This window comes from Erigeron canadensis, chromosome 2 (genome assembly GCF_010389155.1).
Source record: "Erigeron canadensis isolate Cc75 chromosome 2, C_canadensis_v1, whole genome shotgun sequence".
Lineage (NCBI taxonomy): Eukaryota > Viridiplantae > Streptophyta > Magnoliopsida > Asterales > Asteraceae > Erigeron > Erigeron canadensis.
Window position 1 is genome coordinate 21,481,254 of NC_057762.1, and position 23,199 is coordinate 21,504,452.

At 36.0% G+C, this 23,199-nt stretch overlaps 3 protein-coding genes across 3 annotated transcripts; all 3 read left to right on the forward strand.

Annotated features, from left to right (window-relative positions):
* The first annotated feature begins 275 nt into the window (after positions 1 to 275).
* Positions 276 to 3,912, forward strand: LOC122589495 (bifunctional aspartate aminotransferase and glutamate/aspartate-prephenate aminotransferase-like). Its single transcript, XM_043761791.1, has 10 exons — positions 276 to 493; positions 1,549 to 1,786; positions 1,883 to 1,976; positions 2,080 to 2,183; positions 2,299 to 2,547; positions 2,674 to 2,787; positions 2,889 to 2,972; positions 3,057 to 3,227; positions 3,363 to 3,476; positions 3,554 to 3,912. Exons 1-10 carry the CDS (start codon positions 324 to 326, stop codon positions 3,692 to 3,694), a joined length of 1,479 nt encoding a protein of 492 aa, XP_043617726.1. The 5' UTR covers positions 276 to 323; the 3' UTR covers positions 3,695 to 3,912.
* Positions 3,913 to 5,919: 2,007 nt separating this feature from the next.
* Positions 5,920 to 8,785, forward strand: LOC122589687 (bifunctional aspartate aminotransferase and glutamate/aspartate-prephenate aminotransferase-like). The gene is made up of 10 exons (XM_043762011.1): positions 5,920 to 6,051; positions 6,402 to 6,639; positions 6,761 to 6,854; positions 6,931 to 7,034; positions 7,146 to 7,394; positions 7,522 to 7,635; positions 7,734 to 7,817; positions 7,927 to 8,097; positions 8,343 to 8,456; positions 8,534 to 8,785. Exons 1-10 carry the CDS (start codon positions 5,936 to 5,938, stop codon positions 8,672 to 8,674), a joined length of 1,425 nt encoding a protein of 474 aa, XP_043617946.1. The 5' UTR covers positions 5,920 to 5,935; the 3' UTR covers positions 8,675 to 8,785.
* Positions 8,786 to 16,275: 7,490 nt separating this feature from the next.
* Positions 16,276 to 21,533, forward strand: LOC122588969 (bifunctional aspartate aminotransferase and glutamate/aspartate-prephenate aminotransferase-like). The gene is made up of 10 exons (XM_043761195.1): positions 16,276 to 16,614; positions 19,140 to 19,377; positions 19,486 to 19,579; positions 19,684 to 19,787; positions 19,899 to 20,147; positions 20,268 to 20,381; positions 20,489 to 20,572; positions 20,655 to 20,825; positions 21,060 to 21,173; positions 21,253 to 21,533. The coding sequence occupies exons 1-10, from the start codon at positions 16,454 to 16,456 to the stop codon at positions 21,391 to 21,393; spliced, it is 1,470 nt and encodes a 489-aa protein (XP_043617130.1). The 5' UTR covers positions 16,276 to 16,453; the 3' UTR covers positions 21,394 to 21,533.
* Positions 21,534 to 23,199: the final 1,666 nt, after the last annotated feature.

The following is a 23,199-nucleotide window of genomic DNA, read 5'->3' on the forward strand; positions in this document are numbered from 1 at the left end:
GTGATAGGAACCAAAAAGTGTAAATTAATTATTTTATATTGGGGTTAAAGTGTAAATTAGTGATAAAAAATCAAAAAGTGTAAATTAATTTAGATTAATATTAAAAAATTAGAAGATTAATAAGAATGAAGAATTAGACTAAATGAGAATGATTAAGGGTGCCAAATGTACACCAGGCTTCAACCCCTCTTTTGGTTAGATTAGAGAAGATAGATAGATATATAAGTTTGGTAGATGGGTTTGTCTCTGTAACTTGAACCAAAATATAGCATAATAAAAATAATAAACATAAAAAATCGAACTCAAAACCATTACATCGATAGATGGCTGGTAAAGTATCTGGTATTCGTATTTCTTCAACAACTGCATCATATGAATCTCGCTCAGGATCAAGAAAATCATCATCATCAACTACTAATACTACTTGCTCGATAATTTCGTTTTCTTCTACTTATAAGCTCAACAACACCACCACCACCAATCTTTCAATCAAGTATTATTATTATATCCATCCCCTTAATTACTTGTAATGTTATTTTTTTTATAACAACGAGTTAGTAATTACTGGTTAACATTTAAGACACCACAATGACATTCAATTGGGCGAAGCTCAAACCATGCAGCTTAGGATGAAACCCAAACCCTCCAATAATCCACTCCTACAAATGAAGGAAGTTGGATTTGAAGTTTTGAACCCCGGTGGATTTTCCTAAGGTTTATGTTATTGTTTTGACTACCATTCTGAATGGATCATTCTAACAAACCAGCTAGACTGCCACAAGGAGAGCTGCCCTCGCAACTGCAGGGGCGTTCAGGCCCCCTTGACCCATGCTTCGTCGCATTTATGAGTGTACACGCCGTACCTCCTAACCCATATAATACTAATAATCAATTTTCTCACAGTATTTTTGTCACTTGAAATAGGGATTAATGTCAACGTATTTTCCTTTTTATACATAGTTGCGCCATGAATTTTTTTGATTGACCTAGTTGCCTAGCAAACTTTCAAAAATTTTCGCGTAAGCACAACATACTCTATTATTACCGTCAAACTTTCAAGTATTGCTAAAAAATGAACGTGAATTTTTAAAATTTGTTCACTAGTCATCAGACTTTGAATTTTTTTAATGACCATGTATATTCAATTTTTGAAAGTTTAAGGACCTTAATTATCTGAATTATTTTGAAAGTTTGATGGTAGTACAAAAAAAGTAGCATATGTGCAAATTAACTTGTGTTACTGAAAATCATAAACAGATTGCCTGAATTTTAGAGTAGAGAAAACTTAAAGTTGTCCTCAGTTGTAAAAATTTCTATCAAATTGAAATGTAAATGTATAATACAGATTGCTGTCTAACAAATTACCCGCTGTCTATGTTAAGAAAGACGATCCATTATATCTTGAATGTGTATCGTGATTCTCCGCATCTGTTAGTGCAGAATATGTGCATTGATATCAAACAATTCCCTGCAAAATACTAACTTTTTAAAGGTAGAGTGAGCTAGCTATATGATTTGGTTTTCTTTCTATATCCTGTTTTTGAGTAGATCGTTGGAGACTAAAAGGTGTCATAAGTCGTCTACCATTTGTTCAGCGGTGATGTTAGACAGCAATTCTGATCAAATGGAACTTGATATCACCCTTAGCCCTAGAGTTAACGCCGTAAAGCCTTCTAAAACTGTCGCTATTTCCGACCAAGCTACTGCTCTGGTAGAATCTGGTGTTCCTGTAATTCGGTTAGCTGCTGGAGAACCTGATTTTGACACCCCGGCTGTTATTGCTGAGGTACCTGACTTGATGATATGTTTGTCGAGTATTTATCTAATCCATTTTCAATGCTTAAGTTAAAAGAAGTTGGTCTATCTTTTTCATGATAAATAGGCGGGAATGAATGCAACTTGTGAAGGTTACACAAGGTATAGTCCTAATGCGGGTACCCTTGAACTACGGACAGCCATATGTAAGAAATTAAAGGGTAAGTTCAATAATCTGAGACATTACAACAATGTTCTCCAGCTTACTGTTATTGAAGTTTAGATACATAGATTTATAGTTCTGTAAATCTCTTCTTATTATAGAGGAGAATGGTATTTCATACACACCTGACCAAGTTGTCGTTAGTAACGGGGCAAAGCAGAGTACACTGCAAGCAGTCCTTGCCATTTGTTCCCCACGAGATGAGGTCAAGTGCTATTAAGTTTTTTGCTCAATATGCTCTGATAATTCCGACTATTTTTTTTTTTGGGTATTAAAAGTGGAGTTATTTTCATTATCTTAGAGTATTTCTCCTCTTTCAGGTTATAATTCCAGCTCCTTTTTATGTGAGTTACCCTGAAATGGCAAGGTTGGCTGACGCAACACCCGTGATTCTTCCTGCAAGCATCTCAGAAAATTTTCTATTAGACCCAAAGATTCTTGAATCTAAGATAACTGAAAAGTCAAGACTGCTAATTCTTTGTTCTCCATCCAATCCGACAGGGTCAGTTTATCCTAAGAAATTACTTGAAGAGATTGCTCGAGTTGTTGCAAAGCACCCAAGACTTTTGGTATTGCATCTCAAACCCAGTCTATAATTTGCAACTCCGAAAAGACCCATGGATAAGTAAATTGGTTGATATTGCCGCCTCTATATTATAGCTAGTGTGAACCTTATTTATGTTGTTTCTGTGCAGGTGATCTCTGATGAAATATACGAGCACATTATATATAAGCCAGCAGTCCACACAAGCTTTGCATCTCTGCCAGGCATGTGGGAACGTACATTGACAGTCAATGGGTTTTCCAAGGTATAAGGCTGCGTTGATGATTTGGTTTCTTTGAAGGCACTTACAAGGTTTGAGCAATATCTTTTAAGTCTTATTGTCTCACTTGGTGTGTATTTGCCTAGACTTTTGCAATGACTGGTTGGAGACTTGGATATATTGCTGGTCCTACCCACTTTGTTGCTGCATGTAATAAAATTCAAAGTCAGGTATATAAATAATGCCACAATCATTATTCATTATATCTTTTTGCTTAGTATTAATGACACAAGTTGTCTCTGTTTATAATTCAGTCAACTTCTGGTGCCAGTAGTATATCTCAAAAAGCGGCTGTTGCTGCTTTAGGAATGGGATATGCTGGTGGAGAAACCGTAGCACATATGGTCAAAGCATTTCGTGAACGACGAGATTTTTTGGTCTCAGCTTTTAGGGAACTAGATGGTGTCAAAATATCTGAACCTCAGGTACTATTACCATTTTCTATGTAGACATCAGCGTGACAGTCTATTTACCATTTCTAAAAAAACCAAATAGTCACCTTTTTGTTTGTGTCTAGTATGATACTTGATTATCTTGGTTGTTACACTTGAGTTTTGCAGGGTGCTTTCTACCTGTTTCTTGATTTTAGCTATTACTATGGTTCAGAGGTTGATGGCTTTGGTTTGATCAAGGATTCAGAGTCTCTGTGTCGGTATTTCCTTGAGAAGGGGCAGGTAATATTTTTGCAGAGTTGAATTAAACATCATTTTAGTTGTGGAAATTGTAAATCAATTTGTATGGTATTACCCAGGTTGCTCTTGTTCCTGGTGACGCATTCGGGGATGACACCTGCATCAGGATTTCATACGCTGCATCCCTCGATACCTTAAAGGCTGCCGCTGAGAGAATCAAGAAAGCCACCCTCGCTCTTAAGCCCTCTGTATCTGTTTAAATCCTCTTTATTTACTCCCAATCCCAGTTTACTAATTAAAGCTGTTTTTTTTGGTTTGATGGGAAACACTGTCCTTTTGCTTGCTGCAAGTGCTGTTACCTGTGTTGTCAGTATGAATAAAATTTGTTTTTACCTAAGTTTGTAATCTTTTTAATCTTAACAATGAATATCACAAAATGTCTCAGGATAAATGCTAGATTTTTAAAATTTTAAAAATACATAATTTACTATCGATTCATTATACATCAAGTTTTCCATCATAATAACAGTCATGAAATTTTCTTTATTATTATACTACATGCGACAAGTTGTGGATATTTCTTCATGCCTGCAATTTCAAAAGTTGTAATGTGCCGGAACTTTAACATCCTTCGAATTTGGCCCCTCCAAGCTACCATCTACTATTTCTAAAAGCTTGTCCCTTTTCGAATTTGGATCCATTATCAAGATCAGAATCACCTATTTTGAGCTTGGATCTATCATCGTCTCTTTCTAGATCATGTCAAGAAAAAAAACAAAACATATTCTCGCTAGAAATGGGATCACCCAACCACAGAATTTGATCAAGAAAAAACGATCCGGTTGGCCATCTGTTGCCAAAATACCATGGGTCACGAAAATCCACAGTTGGTAGCCAATTAGTTGCTGTAATACCAAGGGTGAAGAAAAGCCAGTAAATTGGTTGTTTGTCGGTTGCCCATCTCAGATTTTTATGAAAAGACCAGCAATATCTTTCAATAAAAAACCAACATTTTTCAACAAAGATGAAATGAAACGGTAGTACAAAAGGAAAAAAAAAAATCCAAATATGGGGACCCCCAACTCATCCCAAACTTGTCACTTTACCGAAGGGATCAAAGTACAAGTGATACATTGGTGGCTTGGTGCCAATGGCTTTAGTTTTGAGGAGAAACTGATGAGCAATAGGTATCCCGACCAATGTATCCCTTGAGAGGGGTCTAAGAGGGATGATGGATTGAGCAATCAATATTCCGAATTCCGATTAGTCATTCTTACGATCTTTGGAGGGAAAGAAACGACGCGGCTTTTAGTGATATTTAGCCGATGAGTAGGGTTGCGGAAGAGGTGAAGTTGTTGTCTATAGGTTTTATATTTCCAACCCATCAAGCCCAACATAAGCTCAAAAATGTATATAAAAATTTGTTGGCTGCCCTTCTATCACCATTTGGGTTTAAAGTGAAACCCCAATAAGCTTATAGTGGGCTTGATTAGTTGTGAATATAATTTCTATAATTGGTATCAGATTTGGCTAAATGTTGATGTAGATGGTTCCCCAACTAGACCCCTGATTCAACAGTATTAGTGGATCTTTGTATACCTTGTACCAAAAAGAAACCGGTAAAAGTCGGTGTGTTCCGAGGAAAAATATTGGCGAAATGAAAAAGGTGAAATCAAGGATTATAGTGTAAGTGGAAGCTCAATTGCGGAATTTGAGTTTGAGGGAAAGATTGTTCGTGTAAATCATCATATCCCATATTTCAAAAAAATAAACTCTAAACATCTATAGCATGGGGTATTCCCTATTTTCCTCGCGGCCTCACCATATGATTTTAGAGCATTCAACTGAAGTGTAGAAGTAATTTAACACTGTATTCTCGATTTTTTATTAAAAGAAAAGAAAGGAGAAGATTAGATAGGGGAAGAAATGATAGATAATTACATAAAAAAGAGGCATTCTCGAGTTGAAAGAAAAGAAAAGAAAGTTGATAGTTAAATGTATTCTTGATTTAGAAGGGAAGGAAAAGAAAGGATAAAAAGTTACAATTTTACATTTATAGCTTTGTAGTAATTAAAACCTTTATATAAGTTTGAGCGGTATAATAATAATTTCATCACTTTTCCTTCCAAATCTTGCCACTTTTGGCAAGAAAGTTTTGGAATCAAAACATCCTATTTTTCCCTTTCTTCCCCTTCACTTTCTTTTAAAACAAAAACTCAAAAATACAAAAACTAAAAGTTTCTTACCCTTTCTTTTCTTATCTTTTCAAAATAAAACTCTAAAAATTGAACTCTAAGTGTGGAGCAATGGCGGGGTTTTGTCCTATCAAGTGTTATGTTTGTTATATATCTGTACCATCTTGGCAGTCTTTCAAATGAAATGAAAGTTTAGTTTGGCACTCAAAAAAAAAAAAAAAAAAAATACACTCATACACCTACACACCACCTCTATCATCCCCAATCGCCTCAATATCTAATCTATAATTTATCATCAATTTATTAATGGCTAGTCAAATATATGGTATTTCTTCATCCAATGCATCACTATTCAGAGATGAATCTTGTTCAGTAATCTCCTTTTCTTCTACTTCTAAGCTCAACACCAATCTTTCAATCAAGTATTATTATTATCCTTTTCTTACTTTTCTTGTAATATATAGTAAAAACTTTTGATGTTCATTCAAATTTGAATATAAATGTACTGAAATGAAGGGAATTTGGCAAAAGTCATCCGCCGTTTATGTTAAGAAAGACGATCCATTATATCTTGAATGTATATATATATCGTGATTCTCCCCATTTGTTATTGCACAATATATGTTTACATAGTAAACACTTCCGTACAAAAAGGGCCTTGACTTAAAACTTGTATAATTGGCTTTTTAAGGGTAGATTTATTATCATATAATGATGCTAGCACTATAGCACTAATTGATTTGTTTTTCTTTCTATATCGTTTTTCGAGTAGATTCTTGGAGACAAAAAGGTGTCATAAGTCGTCTACCATTTGTTCAGCCGTAATATTCGAAAGCAATTCTGATCAAATTGAACTTGATATAACCTTAAGCCCTAGAGTTAACGCCATACAGCCTTTGAGAACCCTGGCTATTACCGACAAAGCTACTGCTCTTGTCGAAGCTGGTGTTCCTGTCATTCGTTTAGCTCTTGGAGAACCAGATTTTGACACCCCAGCTGTTATTGTTGAGGTACCTCACTTTATTATATCTTTGTCAAGTGTTCATCTAATCCTCGTTTATTCTTTCACATTTATTTTTGTTTCAATGCTATAGTTAAAAAAAGTTGGTCTATCTTTTTCATGATAAATAGGCAGGAATAAATGCAATTCGCGAAGGTTACACAAGGTATACTCCTAATGCGGGTACCTTTGAACTAAGGACAGCTATATGTAAGAAATTAAAGGGTAAGTTGGATAATTTGAGACATTAGTTCTCTAGTTGGATATATAGATTTATAATTCAGTAATTCACTTGTTGCAGAGGAGAATGGTATTTCTTACACACCTGACCAGGTTGTCATTAGTAACGGGGCAAACCAGAGTATGCTGCAAGCAATCCTTGCCGTTTGTTCTCCAGGAGACGAGGTCAAGTGCAATTCACATTTTTGCTATATATGCTCTAATAATCGTGACTACTTCTTTGTGTATTAAATGTGGAACCATTTTCATTATCTTACAGTATTTATCCTCTTTCAGGTTATAATTCCAGCTCCATATTATGTGAGTTACCCTGAAATGGCAAGGTTGGCTGACGCAACACCCGTGATTCTTCCTGCAAGCATCTCAGAAAACTTTCTGTTAGACCCAAAGCATCTTGAATCTAAGCTATCTGAGAAGTCAAGATTGCTAATGCTTTGTTCTCCATCCAACCCAACAGGGTCGGTTTATCCTAAGAAATTGCTTGAAGAGATTGCTCGAGTTGTTGCAAAGCATCCAAGACTTTTGGTATTGCATCTCAATCCCAGTCCCTATCTTGGCAAACCTGAAACGACCCATTGATAAGTAAATGGCTTGATAGTGCCTCCTCTATAGTTTAGCTAGTGTGAACTTTATTTACAATATTTCTGTACAGGTGCTCTCTGATGAAATATATGAGCACATTATATATAAGCCAGCAGTCCACACAAGCTTTGCATCTTTGCCAGGCATGTGGGAACGTACATTGACAGTCAACGGTTTCTCAAAGGTATATTGTTGCATTGATGAATTGGTGTATATGAAGGCAGTCACAAGACGTATTCTTCAATTATTGAGCAATATCTTACTTGGCGTTCATTTGCGTAGGCTTTTGCAATGACTGGTTGGAGACTTGGATATATAGCTGGTCCTAAACACTTTGTTGCTGCATGTAACAAAGTTCAAAGTCAGGTAAATAACGTCACAATTTCTATTCATTATATCTTTAGTTAAATGTTACTCACTTACTCGTAACCTATTATTGCTTAATGACACAAGTTGTCTCTGTTTGCTTATTTAGTCAACTTCAGGTGCCAGTAGTATAGCTCAAAAAGCGGCTGTTGCTGCTTTAGGAATGGGATACGCAGGTGGAGAAACCGTAGCGCATATGGTAAAAGCATTTCATGAACGACGAGATTTTTTGGTCTCGGCTTTCAGGGAACTAGATGGTGTCAACATATCTGAACCTCAGGTACTATTAGACTATTACTATATCGTTTGTAGACATTAACATGACGTACAATCTATTTGCCATTTCTAAGCAAACAAAGTAGTCACCTTTTTGTTTAGAGTTGATCACAAAAAAAGATCATTAAATTTGGTTAAATTTCTACTTATGTTTATTTCCCTTATGTTAGAATATATAGAGTTTTCCACATAATTTGTGGCTGAGTATAAGGTTTTGATAATCTTGGTTCTTACACTTGGGTTTTGCAGGGTGCTTTCTACCTGTTTCTTGATTTTAGCTATTACTACGGCTCAGAGGTTGATGGCTTTGGTTTGATCAAGGATTCAGAGTCGCTGTGTCTGTATTTTCTGGAAAAGGGGCAGGTAATATTTTTGCAGAGTTGAATTAAACATCATATCACTTGTAGAAGTTTTAAGTTAATTTGTATGGTATTACTCAGGTTGCTCTTGTCCCTGGTAATGCATTCGGCGATGACACCTGTATCAGGATTACATTCGCTGCATCCCTCCAGACCCTGCAGACTGCCGCTGAGAGAATCAAGATAGCCACTATTGCTCTTAAGCCCCCTGTATCTGTTTAAATCCTCTTCACCTACACGGGCCTTTTTTCAAAGCTGATTGTTACAAGTAGAAATAGTCTTTTTTTTTTCTTTTTAAATATATAATTGTTACAAATGTTGAACCCTTCTCAATTTCATTATTTAAAAGCAAGAAGAATGATTTGGAAGCCATCAAACGTTGATTGGAACTGGAACAACCATGAGTGGTACATTTGTTGGCAATATGAGTCAAAACCTTTCATCCAGATCCATATCTTCTGGTTTCATATATCTATCGAGCTTCCAATCATACCTGTGAATCAAATAACCCAACATTATAGGTAACATTCTATGAGCAATGTCCAGCCCCATACAAATCATCCTCCCAGCACCAAGTGGAACATGCCTAGCCTCAATAGTTGATCTCGGCTTCCATAAACTTCTTTGGCATTTACTTTCACGAGTTTCGCCAAAAGCTTGGATCTTGTGTTTCGGCCAATCAGCCAAATTGTAACATCATAATTACAGAAAAAATTGATTCCAGAATTTTCTTTTTAAAGATCTTAAATAGCAGAAACGGTCCCTTATTGAAACATTATCAACCATGGTGTTACCGGTCATGCATCACATTGATCGAGTGAAATCCATATATTATCCCCGAGGAGACATGTAACACCGAATCTAAAATTTTACTGGATGTTGAAAACTTTTCTTCATTTAGACCATATGTTGGGGCTAATACAAAAATCTAAAAGGCATGTAATTACTTTCTGACCAAATCAATTGGCTGTCCTACCTAACTTTTTGATCGGATACAATTTAGAGGAATTTAGAAATATGTATACGAGTGTTTATGGGTCCGAACACTGGTTCTTGCCTTACCGTGCATATCCCTGATAACACTAATGTATCTCCCAGTAACTCATTTCGTGTGTAGCGACCCCCTAATCAGCTTCCGTGGTAAACTATGTCTTCTCCGGATCTAGGAAGACACGGTGTAGTGCTTTTTGTCTTTCTCTGTACTTCTTCATAAGGCTTTTGATGATGTGGATAACCTCCATCGTCAACTTCCCTGCCGAATAGGTTCTGTGCCACCTTCGTGACCCTCTTAAGCCTCATCTCGATCACTCTTCCCATAACTTCATGGTATGACTTAGAAGTTTTATGTCCCTATAGTTGCTACAACTATGCACATCCCCATTATTCTTATAGATAGGTATAACCTCGCTAAGTCTCCACTAAGTCTTCATTTCTATGGCATTTTTGCGTTTGTCTAAATGTTCTTGAAGAGACTTGTCAACAAGCTTACCCCACGTCTCCTGGGTATCCTTGAAGATCTGAAACCTCAAGGTCAATCCTTTATAGGAGGATAAGGTTCCCATTTAGTCCTTTGACTGTTGGACCATTTACTCTACTCCGTTAAGCCCCCCAAGTGCTATTAACGTGAGGGGTATTCGAGTAATTTCTCACCCATCTGCTTCTTTTAATCGTGAATACATACAACAACCCCCCCTTCCCCCAAAATTGAAGTAAACCTAATTTCTTTCTTCCCTCTCTGTTAAAGTCGACCCAAACCCAGAAACACTACAAAAACCCAGGAAGGCGTTTTTATGCTTGTCCCAGCTAGGTAATTGCCCTGAATTTTTCAATTAGGTTAAAGTTTCTTACTTAAATTGAATTGGGGTTTTATGTTGAATAGGGTTCAAAGTGTAAATTTAAAGGATGGTTTGATCTGACAATGTGTTAATGGGCTACTAATATCATACTAGGATTGTTGAGATCAAAGAACAAATTGGAAGCAGAAATATTTAAAAAAAAATAGATGGTAAATTGAAGAAATTCAAGTTACTTTTGGTGATTGCTTCTATTGTCATTGTGTTTCTTGTAGCTTTGTTAGTTGTTTGAATGCAAGATATGTAATATTGCAATTATATTTGTGTTGTAACTAAATGTGACTGAAAATGAATGATAATATAAGTTGTTTGCTTTCTTTGTAAATGTTTTATTGACGTTGGTAATTCAAATTGTGTTATTGACTTTGGAAGCTAGTTTACAAAGATATTGATACAATGGTATATATCACAAAATCATACACCAAAAATGTGTCAAAGATTGCCTAATTGAATATCACAAATACCATAGATACCATATTGTAAAAGATTACAGACCCAAAAGATACCAAATGTAGCAAAAGACAATACATAGATAAGTTTACACACGAGTCTGATAGATTACATACCAAAACAGATACGAAATGTTGCAAAAGACAACACATAAGTAACAACAGATTAAAAAGTGGCAATATTACATGACCAACATATAGCACATGACAGTAAACATCTTTTCACTTTGTGCTTTTGAGGTAACACTTTTACCACCTGGACTAGAAATCAACCTGGCATTACTTGTTCTAACACTAACATGTTTTTGAGTTGGAACTGCCTGACTTGCACTTGATTGACTTTGACCACCTGCACCATGACCTCTCTGACTTGCAGTTGCTTGACTTGGACCACCTGCACCATGGGCAGTTGCTTGACTTGTAGTTGGTTGGCTTGACTGACTTGGAACTTGATTTGTATTGCCTTGACTAGAACTACCATTTCTGCATGACCTTTTGTTGTACCCCATACTGCCACACTTCTTGCATACCACAGACCTAAGTTTCCTAGTCAACTTACCATTCTTTGACATTTGGATTTTACATACCACCATTTCTGCATTCTTTTATCTTTTCTTTCTAGGCCTTCCAATTGGTCTTTGATGGCATGATGATTGTCAAGTGTTCAGGAGTCTTGGTCCACATATTCATACCTTTGGTACGGTTAATGGTGAACTGATACATTATTTTCCATGTGTCTAGCCTATAATAAGGATCCACCCATGTTTCAACCACATCAACTGGAATACCATTGTTTACAATATTATTTCTAATACATACAACATGTTTGCAAGGCATACCAGTGATTTCCCACTTCCTCTCCATTGCAATTTCATATTCTTATGAATATGTTTCAGACAGAACCTATGTTCAACACATGGAAATACCTTTGCTATAGTTGGAATTATGCACTAAAATAGCACATATATTAGTAAGGTTACATAATATTGGAAAAAGGTATGCAGTGTAGTTTACAAGGAATACCTTTTGCCTATCACTCACGAAAGTGTAATTAGACCAAGCATCAAGATCTAAATCATCTGCCAAGCATTCTAAGAACCATGTCCAGGAGTTTGTTATTTCTGCTTCCACACTATTGCATAGGAAACAAGGTAGATTTCATTGTTTGAGTCCACACTAACAGCAATTAGCACTTAGCCTGGGAAAGGACCGGACATAAAAGCACCATCTATACCTAACATCTCTCTTCTAGCAGTCTTGAACCCCCTCTCCAATGATCCTAAACATACATAGATCCTTTTGAAGACTCTCTCATCAGATTCTGGGTTCATTGGAGGTTTAACCTCAAGCTTGATAGTTGACCCAGGATTTACAGTATACAATTCAAGAACATAATCCCTCAGCATGTTGTACTGCCTTGTGTAATCTCCCCTGAGTTGACCTTTTGCTGCCCTTTTAGCTCTTTGTGCTTTTTGTCGAGATACTCCAAGCTCAAACTTCCTTTGAAGTTCTCCTTGTAGAGCTGCCGAAGGTATATTAGGGTTTCCTGCAACAAAATTTTTAATTAAAATAGTAATATTTAAGCAGTAATATTAAAACAGTAAAATGATAAAAACATTACCTTCTATCTGTTGCACAGTACACTTGCCAAGGTACTTGGATGTGAAGTGTTTGATAGATCTGGATTGAAGACATGTGTGTTCTTTAGTGAATGTTTTTACCATCCATGTTTCCAGGCCATAAAGCATGGACACATGTAAAGTCCATGGACTAGTAAATTCTTTGTTTTTTTTGACTTCTTTCCCCTACCACCTTTATTCTTAATAGGAGAATCTTCAACTGCCAACCCACTTATATTAATTGACTCACTTTCCAACATTGTCTCCTTATCCTTCCCAGATTTGTCTTTATTTTTTGACCTAGTGGATTGACTAGGCCTAACATCTTTGGTTGCCTTTGTTAAATTCTTTTTTGGCCCAACATCTTTGGCTGCCTTTGTCACTTTATTTTTTGGCCCATAGGCTTTATTATTCAATGCCCCGGCTCTTGCATTTACCTGAATAGGCCCAACTACCCCATTAGGATCAAAACACTTGCAACTTTCCTTCACACACTGACTTCTTTCTTTCCTTATCATTTTTCACAATTTTTAATTCCCCCTTGTCTCTATTGCATGTGCCCTTATCATATCCTTCACCTCCTTGGCATTTCCAAAAATTTGGGACAAGTGAAAGCTAGTTATAAATATGACAGGACCCCCAATTGTCTTTTTCTTTCCCATTTTTTTCAGCAGTCTGTTCTTAACCCTATTCACATCATCTTCTGGGTCATAACCACTTTCAACTCATCATTGTGTAATACATCAACCTCTGGATCATCATCAACATGTTGTACAGCTTCTTATACATTTCTACCCATGAACTCTACTTCTTTATCTACATGCTGTTCAAACTATCTCATATCAACTTCTACATCCTCTATCTCATTCTCCTCATCCACAATATAGTCACTATCCTCAGAATCATCATTATCCTCACTGTCATCATTTTTATCACTCATGCTCTTTTCACCACTACTACTAACTGTTTCATGTTCCTCTAACACTTTTTTACCCTTGTCATTTGCACCAACAGTCACATTCACATTGGCATTGTCATGTAACTTCTCATTGACCTCTTTTAAGTTTTTTTGAGTACTAGGGGTTAAAACAGGTTCCTCATTCCAATGAAGCAACAACTTTATAAGGGCCAGTTTTTCTCTTTGGTCTAGTCTTAGAGGAAGTGGTGGTATAATCATTTGTTATGTCTTTTATGACAACATGTGATTTCCTTGGCATAAAATATCCATCTAAATTTGACATTCCATGTTCTATGTGAACACATATAAGGTTTGCATTCTCTACATTCTTAGACAACTCATGGACATCTTGATCACTAGCAAGGGGATGTAAGCCACTATCTAATGGATACCCTGGTTTTAGAAAGTGATAGAACATAGCTGGCCTTGATGTGTGAAATCGAGTAATAAAACTGATAAACACGAATTACGAAAAGACTGACTACAACACACTCACAGGCAGTGAACCTGATCGCATGCAGTATAGTAAATTCGGTAAATCCGAGGTCGCTCACAAGGACTTAGTAAGCAATTGTTAAAATAAAGTAATTCAAATAAAAGGAGGTTTTGTGACCGAATTCTCACTTTGCAAAAGTCAGTGGATAAGTTAGTAATCCCTCAAGATTAATCGAAAAGAGAGTTAGTTTTAAGCAATAATTTAAAAGGCATCCGTCTTGATTTCGATCGACAACATGTTAAGATTGCATAAATGAAGTTCAAATCCAAACTAAGTTGATTCAATAACCGAGACTCAAACTAAGCACCAACCCTGTACCCGTTAAGTTAATGACATAATTTACTCTCTTGTTTAAACCAGTTTCATTACAAAGATTGGTACCCCAAGACATCTTTCATAACTTCCATAATCAAACAATTGTTTTGGTTATTGAAATAACAATTATACCTATCGATTGTACCCAATCGTTAACACCTTTCCCCCTATTATCATTGAATGATAATCTACCGTACCCGTTATAGATCCAATTATTTGTACCCAAATAATCAAAACGACATATATGGAATCAATAATCACCATTAAAGACACATATATCACCGATCAATCCAAGATAAATTAGAAGAGAGAAATACATTAAGATCTCGATATAACATTAAATGAAATCAACTTTGAATTATAAAAATTGTGCAATCCTTACATATTTTCTCTCTCCATCAAGATGAATGATAAAGTGATTAGCCACTCATATTAAATATGAAAGAACAAATCAAAATAGAAGAATTCATTGTTACCGAATGATAATAAATGAAAACGGATAACGAGAATGATCCAATTGTAATATCAATCTTCAAAGGACGAAGAACTGATGAAAAACCTCCTTTTTGATCTTCTAAAACGGCTGGAAAAAGATGGAATAGGGTTTTGGAATGTTTTTGCAAGCTATTTATATTTTTCCTAAAATATTACAAAAATTCCGTTGTGGACTGCGGCGCAGTGGGTGTTGACTTCTTTGACTTTATGACTTTCGTTGACCAAATGGTTGTTGAAGACCGGAGGTACTGCGGCGCAGTTTAAGACACTGCGGCGCAACCTAACTCTCGACCAATTAACTGCTGCGCAGTTAAGTCACTGTGGCACAATATCTCTTTAAGAATCCCACTGTAGCACAGTTAGTAAACTGTGGCACAGTTGAGTGCTATACAACTTCAACTTGAGCTTCATGTCTTGTAAATATTTCGTAAGCGCTCATTTCACTTCAAAATATCGTTTTCTCTAGAAATCATGCTCAAGTACCTGTTAATATCCTGAAACACTAACAAATACCATAAATGCACCAAATGTATACAAAAACGACCCGAAAAGCACTTAAAATCATCTAACAAATCCGTGGAAAAATGGTATAAAATAAGACTTATCAGGCCTTCTCTATAACCTAAATCCTCCATAATGGAGTCCAACTCATGAACAGAAAACTGATCAATATTGATACAATCAGCATGGTCAATCTTACCTCTTACGTACTTCATCCATGGCCATTCAGTAAAGAAACCTTCATGGTGCACCTTCAACGAGAATAATTCAGCATATGCATCTACATTGCACACAAAATTGTTTAAAAAACCCAGAAAAGTTAATTACTTTGTAAATTAAACCCAGAAGAGTTAATAACTTTGTAAAAAAAAACCTTAAAATTATATATAAACCCTAAAATTATAAATACTCACAATAAAATGGTGTCAAGATCCCATAAGTGGTCTTCATCATGAACATGAATAATGTATAAAGGACAAGTCATATTTGACAATTTGATTTAGTTCATGAGGTTTCAGGGATACAAATCGATTGATTTTTGGTGTATAAAGATGATTTGATTGATTTTAGGGGAAAATAGGTGTATGTATATATTATATATGGGAAAAATCAATATGCTGCTAGAAACATGGAAGAAACATGTTTCTCCTTCACAAACTTCCTCCTATGAAAATCACATGTTTGAATATAAAATCTCCTCCACCTTGAAAATCATGGTGGAAGCATGCTCCTAGAAGCATTCTGGTTAACCCCATTATATATATATATACACGTTTTAAATAAGAGAAGAAAGAGAAAGAATGGGGCCTAGAAGCATTCTGGTTAACCCCATTATATATATATACACGTTTTAAATAAGAGAAGAAAGAGAAAGAATGGGGCCAGATAGGTGTAAAATTATTCGAATACCCGTCACGTGAATGGCACGTGGGGGCTTAACAGAAGGGAGTAAACAGTCAAACAGTCAAAGGACCAAATGGGAAAACCTTATCTTTTTATAAAGGATTGACTTTGAGATTTCAAACCTTCCTTATATTATTTGGGTAAACCACATGCACGATTTAGGTCGATAACTCTAAAATAAAATGAATGCAAAGTCGTAAATCTATAACAAAATTTTTAGTCATAGACTCCAAGATGCATTTTGTGTTAAAATATGTTGAATAAAATGTCTGCCGATGATTCAGACACCTACCTACCACCTCTATCATCACCAACCCCCACTCCCATCTCTATATACAGATAGTATATGTGTATATATATGGTTTGGTAGATGGTTTGAATTTTAACATAATCAAACTCTAAAATCATATAAATGGCTGCTACTGCGGGTCAAATATCTTCATCATTATTCAGAGATCAATCTTGTTCAGGATCAATTAAGTCTTCATCATCATCAGCCACTTCTACTTGTTCAATCGTCTCCTTTTCTTCTTCTCCTTCTAAGCTCCTCAACACCAACAATCTTTCAATCAAGTATTATTTTTATACCCCTCTTCTTTTTATTATTATTTTTTCATTGTTAAATTAACAATACCAATCAGGTTATTCTATTATTTATCACTTCAAGATATCTATAGCAAATTTTTTATATTTAATCCCCGCTATGAAATGAATTTATGCGTTGACAAACAATGGAATTAAGTCATAGTCCTGCCTTCAGTTAAATGCAGCCAAATGGAAAGTTTGATGTCATTTTGATAAGTTGTTTGGAATTAATTTTGGAAATTCTTGGTTATGTACCCATGACATGATATCAATATGAATTGTGACATCAAATTTATAATACAATAATTTCAAGCCTATATAGGTGATCGCATATAGATATCGGAATTTAGTTTGGACATTTGGGGCCAAAATTCAATGGTGTTGATTCAGATTGACTAGGTTGGCCTTTCCTTGCTAGCTAGGATTACCCTAATCGGGTCGGCCCAACTCGTCTCATTTTCTCTTAGGCAAGTATGCGTATCAGTGTACGTATGTACAATGGATGTATATGTGTGTTTGTGTGTATACGAAGGTGGATCTAGGAATAAAGATATACTTCAAATCAAGTGGCTAGCGGCGGTTCCATCTTATGATTGGATTGGCCTCTTCTGCAAGTGAAGGAGGCCTTAGGTCTTCCCCTAGTAGGTGCTCTGGTGGGATGTTGAGTGAGGAGGTTCGCTAGAGGCTCCAAGGCCGGATGAGACAAAGATCCGATCTGGGTTGGCGGGATTCAATCCAGACCAAATTATATATATCTTGTAGGCGATAGATCCAGATGATAAAGTCGGATCCAATGGAGGTCTCGAGTCAGGCAGATGAGCAGGTTTCAGATAGCTGAGCAGGTTTCGGACTTTCTCCTTTGCTATCTCCCTAGACCGAGTCCGTTTCGGCGTGATATATGTATATACTAGTGATGCCAATATTCCGACAATATACAAGGTCCCGATAGGAGAACCTTCTTTGACGCTTCCTTGTTCCCATAAACGACAAAAGGGGTTTTGCGTATTGAAACTTATTGCACAAGCTCTTTTGGGACACTCATTTCAGAGTCGAATCAATAATATTCACTCTTAATCTCAATCCTTCTATAATACAGACAATTACTATTTTCTCATTCTAGGACAACCACTATCACTCTTGGTTCATTAGGTTTGTGCTGTGAAATCAGGTAATGTGGTAGTTGTCACGGTTAAATCTTTCGCCTTCACTGTGCTTTTCGTTTCATGCTCAAACAATAGTATGGGATAATCAAGGTTGTAAAAATTGGTCGTAGCAATATATCTTGAAGCGATATATCGGTCATAGCGGGTATATATATGGGACTATAAATTACAAAGGAATTTAATTTTAAAATAATAAATATTAGCAATATATTCATGATTTGTATGTTTTACATATATTTCTACTTGATTATTTTACTTATATATATATAAAAAAAAGGTAATGAGGGGGACCCTAGCCCTGGTACCACAATTAGATACCTATCAACTCGCCCCGTATGATCTAAATGATGCCGGTAAAATACCTTCATCCTAATCTCCACATGATCTAGGCACCCCGAAGAATCGAACCCGTGTCTTTAGAACTTTACATGTGGGCCTAGGCTTTACTGGTAACAGGTATCTTAAAGGGATTGTTTTTTGTGCCAAGCAAGGATTGAAGTTGGGACCTTGTGGTCACCAAGTGGTTCCGTTACCACTAAGCAACTCCTTGTTGGTACCTGTATATATATTTCTACCTTTTTGTTCTATAAATTATATATTAAGCTACTTTTTTTCTTAATAATATAAAAAAATATAATAATAAATGTAAAACATTACATTAAACATAAGATTATTTATAGTAAACATAAAATTATATAAGTATTTTTCAAAAATGTAAAAACTAAGGTTTAAACATGAAAAAAAGAAAAAGTAAAAACTTTTTTTTCGATTAAATCCTGATATTGACCGTTATTGACCAAAACCGATATATATGACCGATATGTGAAATCTCCTAAAGGTATGCCCTAGCCTATATATCGCCGGACAAGAATTTGAAAATAATCACCTATCGTCTATGTTAAGAAAGTAAAGTAACAACAGTACCCAATTTGCGTTCTAGAATGTATAAGGTTGTTCCAGGAGGTATGAGGGAGGTGAGATGTAGGTGGCTTTACCCCTACCCTAAGGTAAAAACGCTCTAGACGGAAACATTTTATTAGGAGTGAGGATTGAACGTGTGACCTCCGTCTCCAAAGGAAAGGTGATCCATTATATGTTGAATGTAACTTGATTCAACCCTACTTTTTATGTATACGTCTATGTTAAATAAGATGATCCATTATGTGTTTAATGTATGTTGTCATTCTCCCCATCTGATATGGCACAATATATGTAATTCCTTGCAAAATAGGGCCTTGCGTTTAAGACTTGTATATTCACCCTTTGAAGGTAGATTTATCAACATATAATGATGCTAGATTGCTAGCATTATAGCACTATATGATTTTTTCTATTTTATTTTTTGAGTAGATCTTTGGAGACTAAAAGGGGTCATAAGTCGTCTACCATTTGTTCAGCCGTTATATTAGAAAGCAATTCTGATCAAATGGAACTTGATATCACGCTTAGCCCTAGAGTTAACGCCGTAAAGCCTTCTAAAACTGTGGCTATTACCGACCAAGCTACTGCTCTTGTAGAAGCTGGTGTTCCTGTCATTCGTTTAGCTGCTGGAGAACCCGATTTTGACACACCGGCTGTTATTGTTGAGGTAATTGACTTGATGATATGTTATCTGCTCCTCGTTTATTCTTTCACATTTATTTTGTTTCAATGCTATAGTTAAAAGAGGTTGGTCTCTCTATTTCATGATAAATAGGCGGGAATTAATGCAATTCGTGAAGGTTACACTAGGTATACTCCTAATGCGGGTACCTTTGAACTACGCACAGCTATATGTAAGAAGTTAAAGGGTAAGTTCCATAATCTGAGACATTACAACAATGTTCTCCAGCTTTACTATTATTTAAGGTTTCATACATAAATTTATAATTCCATTTTTCATGTCTTATTGTAGAGGAGAATGGTTTATCTTACACACCTGACCAGGTTGTCGTTAGTAATGGGGCAAAGCAGAGTATACTGCAAGCAGTCCTTGCTGTTTGTTCTCCAGGAGACGAGGTCTAGTGCTATTTACCTTTTTGCTATATATGCTAAGATAATCCCGACTTTTTTTTGTAGTATTATATGTGGAATTGTTTTCATTATCTTACAGTATTTCTCCTCTTCCAGGTTATTATTCCAGCTCCATTTTGGGTGAGTTACCCTGAAATGGCAAGGTTGGCTGATGCAACACCCGTGATTCTTCCTGCAAGTATCTCAGAAAATTTTCTATTAGACCCGAAGCTTCTTGAATCTAAACTAACTGAAAAGTCAAGACTGCTAATTCTTTGTTCTCCGTCCAACCCAACTGGGTCGGTTTATCCTAAGAAATTGCTTGAAGAGATTGCTCGAGTTGTTGCAAAGCATCCAAGACTTTTGGTATTGCATCTCAATCCCAGTCCCTATTGTGGCAAACCCGAATTACCCATTGATATGTTAATTAACATATTGCCGCCTCTATAGTTTAGTATGTTAATTACTTATAGTGTTTCTGTGCAGGTGCTCTCTGATGAAATATATGAGCACATTATATATAAGCCAGCAGTCCACACAAGCTTTGCATCATTGCCAGGCATGTGGGAACGTACATTGACAGTCAACGGGTTCTCCAAGGTATAAGGTTGCATTGATGATTTCATTTCTATGAAGGCACAAGGTGTATTCTTCAATTATTGAACAATATCTTATTAGCAATGTCTAACTTGGCGGCATTTGCATAGGCTTTTGCAATGACTGGTTGGAGACTTGGATATATTGCTGGTCCTAAACATTTTGTTGCTGCATGTAATAAAATTCAAAGTCAGGTAAAATAATGTCATGATCATTATAACTTTTGTAATATTATACTTTTTTGTTTGATAACACAAGTTGTCTTTATTTATTCAGTCAACTTCAGGTGCCAGTAGTATATCTCAAAAAGCGGCTGTTGCTGCTTTAGGAATGGGATACGCTGGTGGAGAAGCCGTGGCACATATGGTCAAAGCATTTCGTGAACGACGAGATTTTTTGGTCTCAGCTTTCGGGGAACTAGATGGTGTAAAAATATCTGAACCTCAGGTACTAAACAAAGTAGTCTGCTATATGTAGACATAAGCATGACAGTGTATACGCCATTCTAAACAAAGTAGTCTGCTTTTTGTTTAGGGTTAATTGCAGAAAAAATATTTCGAGTTTTAGTCAAATTCCCTATTTATGCAGATTTCCCTTGGGTTTATTATATAAAGTTCCCCCCATAATTTGTGTCCAGTATGAGGTCTTGATAATCTTGGTTCTTACACTTGGATTTTGCAGGGTGCTTTCTACCTGTTTCTTGATTTTAGCTATTACTACGGCTCAGAGGTTGATGGCTTTGGTTTGATCAAGGATTCAGAGTCTTTGTGTCGGTATTTTCTGGAACAGGGGCAGGTGATATTTTTGTAGAATTGAATTAAATATCACCTTGGTTATGGAAATTGTAAGTTAATTTGTATATGGTATTATCCAGGTTGCCCTTGTCCCTGGTGATGCCTTCGGGGATGACACCTGCATCAGGATTTCATACGCTGCATCCCTTAACACCCTACAAGCTGCTGCAGAGAGAATTAAGAAGGCCATTCTCGCTCTTAAGCCCCCTGTATCTGTTTAAATCCTCTTCTATTACTCCCGGTCAAAGTTTACTAATTCAAGCTGTTTTTCATTCTTGTGTGATGGGAAAACTTGTTTTTTTTCTTATTGCAAGTGCTATTACCTGTGTTTTCAATATCAATAAAATTTGTATTTTCTTAAGATAGTACTTTCAATGATATTTTAATTTACTGTTATTACATTATACATTACCATATATTAACTATTTACTCGCAAGCAACATAAGATCTGGAAGGGTTTTACTAAAGTTTTGTTTAGCTAAAAAAAATCAAGTATTTCACCTACATTGGATTTTTTTCAAAGCTGGTTGTTACAAGTTGATATCATGTTTTGAAAAGTTATAATTTAACAAATGTTCGAGTTTCCAATGATACTTATGAATCAAAGAACAAAACATCAGTAGTAGTAAACAAATCCTCCTTCAACATCAAATGAAATCAGAACAAATTCCTTCCTAGGATAAGAAAAGCCTTGGCTTGATGAGGAATAAGAAAAGGGCCTACGGTAAGGGAGCTGGGAGATATCAAATTCATTACATAAGTTTGGTTTTGTTTTGGTCGAGTTTAGTGATCTCCAACTAAGCCTTCGCTATTTTCGTAGGGTTCCGAATGAGTTCTGTCATTACCCTTTCTAATGTGGTTAATGTCGTATAAATTCTACATTAGTTTTTTAAATTGATCAATAGTACGGTTCATTCTTCACAAAGATCAATTTGAAGTTCCTTGCAAGGAACAATTGTCTCATGTCTTTTTAACTTAATATATACACATTTCTGATCTGAGGTTGAGCAACAGATCCAATACATCGCTTTGAAACAATGTCGTATAATGATGAACTTTCTCTTCTTTTGCAAGCAGACTAATCCGAGGACGAATAATGTAGAGTCGTTGCAGATCAATCTCGATGGCCTCAAGGGATGTATTTTTTTTGTTGGGTGATGATCCCTACACTAACATTTTCTAACCGTACACCACCAAACATGCTTTAAGATGTACAGTACAACAACTTAAAACATATTTAGTGGTGTACGCGTAAAACCATGAGGGTGTTCAAATCACTTGTCCTTTTGTTGCTCCCAGATTCAGACTTAGGAGCTCTAAGTAATTTCATCCTTGATGACCGAACTATCACCATGATAATTTAACAAAAGTCGTATGTTTTGTATATATGTTACCAATACGATTACAAGATGTCTAGTATATATAAAGTAGATAATTACACTAAGAACCCCATACTATAAGACATATCAAATATAATCTAATATTCCCCCGCAAGCTAAGGCCGTTGTTCAACCCTTAGCTTGGATCGCAGCTGTAGGAAACGTTTAGAAGGAAGTGCCTTTGTAAGAATATTTGCGATTTGATCATGTGTAGATATGAACTAAACACACAATTTTCTTTGTGCAACTTTCTCTCTAACAAAGTGATAATCAATCTCAACATGCTTCGTGCAGGCATGAAATACAGGATTAGCCGAAAGATATGTAGCTCCCAACTTATCACGCCATAATGTTGGAGCCGAAAGTATAGAAACTTGTAGCTCATTAAGTAAAGATTCCAGCCAAGTGAGTTCAGAAACAGTATCCGCCATTGCTTTGTATTCTGATTCTGTAGATGACCGAGAGACAGTACGTTGTTTCCTTGAAGACTATGATATAAGATTTGAACCAAGATATATAGCATATCCCGCGGTGGATCGACGGTCATCGGGACACCCAACCCAGTCAACGTTAGAATAGGCAGTAATGGAGCGAAAAGAAACATCAACATAAGCATGTAATCTCGAACATGAATTGTGGGAGATCAAT

Excerpts from the sequence above, each read along its gene's own strand:
- LOC122589687 (XM_043762011.1), top strand. The coding sequence starts at position 5,936 with ATGGCTAGTCAAATATATGGTATTTCTTCATCCAATGCATCACTATTC. Across the intron at positions 6,052-6,401 it reads AACACCAATCTTTCAATCAA|ATTCTTGGAGACAAAAAGGT; the intron begins GTATTATTATTA and ends TTTTTCGAGTAG. Across the intron at positions 7,035-7,145 it reads TTTGTTCTCCAGGAGACGAG|GTTATAATTCCAGCTCCATA; the intron begins GTCAAGTGCAAT and ends ATCCTCTTTCAG.
- LOC122589495 (XM_043761791.1), top strand. The coding sequence starts at position 324 with ATGGCTGGTAAAGTATCTGGTATTCGTATTTCTTCAACAACTGCATCA. Across the intron at positions 2,548-2,673 it reads CAAAGCACCCAAGACTTTTG|GTGATCTCTGATGAAATATA; the intron begins GTATTGCATCTC and ends GTTTCTGTGCAG. Across the intron at positions 2,973-3,056 it reads GTAATAAAATTCAAAGTCAG|TCAACTTCTGGTGCCAGTAG; the intron begins GTATATAAATAA and ends TTTATAATTCAG.
- LOC122588969 (XM_043761195.1), top strand. The coding sequence starts at position 16,454 with ATGGCTGCTACTGCGGGTCAAATATCTTCATCATTATTCAGAGATCAA. Across the intron at positions 20,148-20,267 it reads CAAAGCATCCAAGACTTTTG|GTGCTCTCTGATGAAATATA; the intron begins GTATTGCATCTC and ends GTTTCTGTGCAG. Across the intron at positions 21,174-21,252 it reads ATTTTCTGGAACAGGGGCAG|GTTGCCCTTGTCCCTGGTGA; the intron begins GTGATATTTTTG and ends GGTATTATCCAG.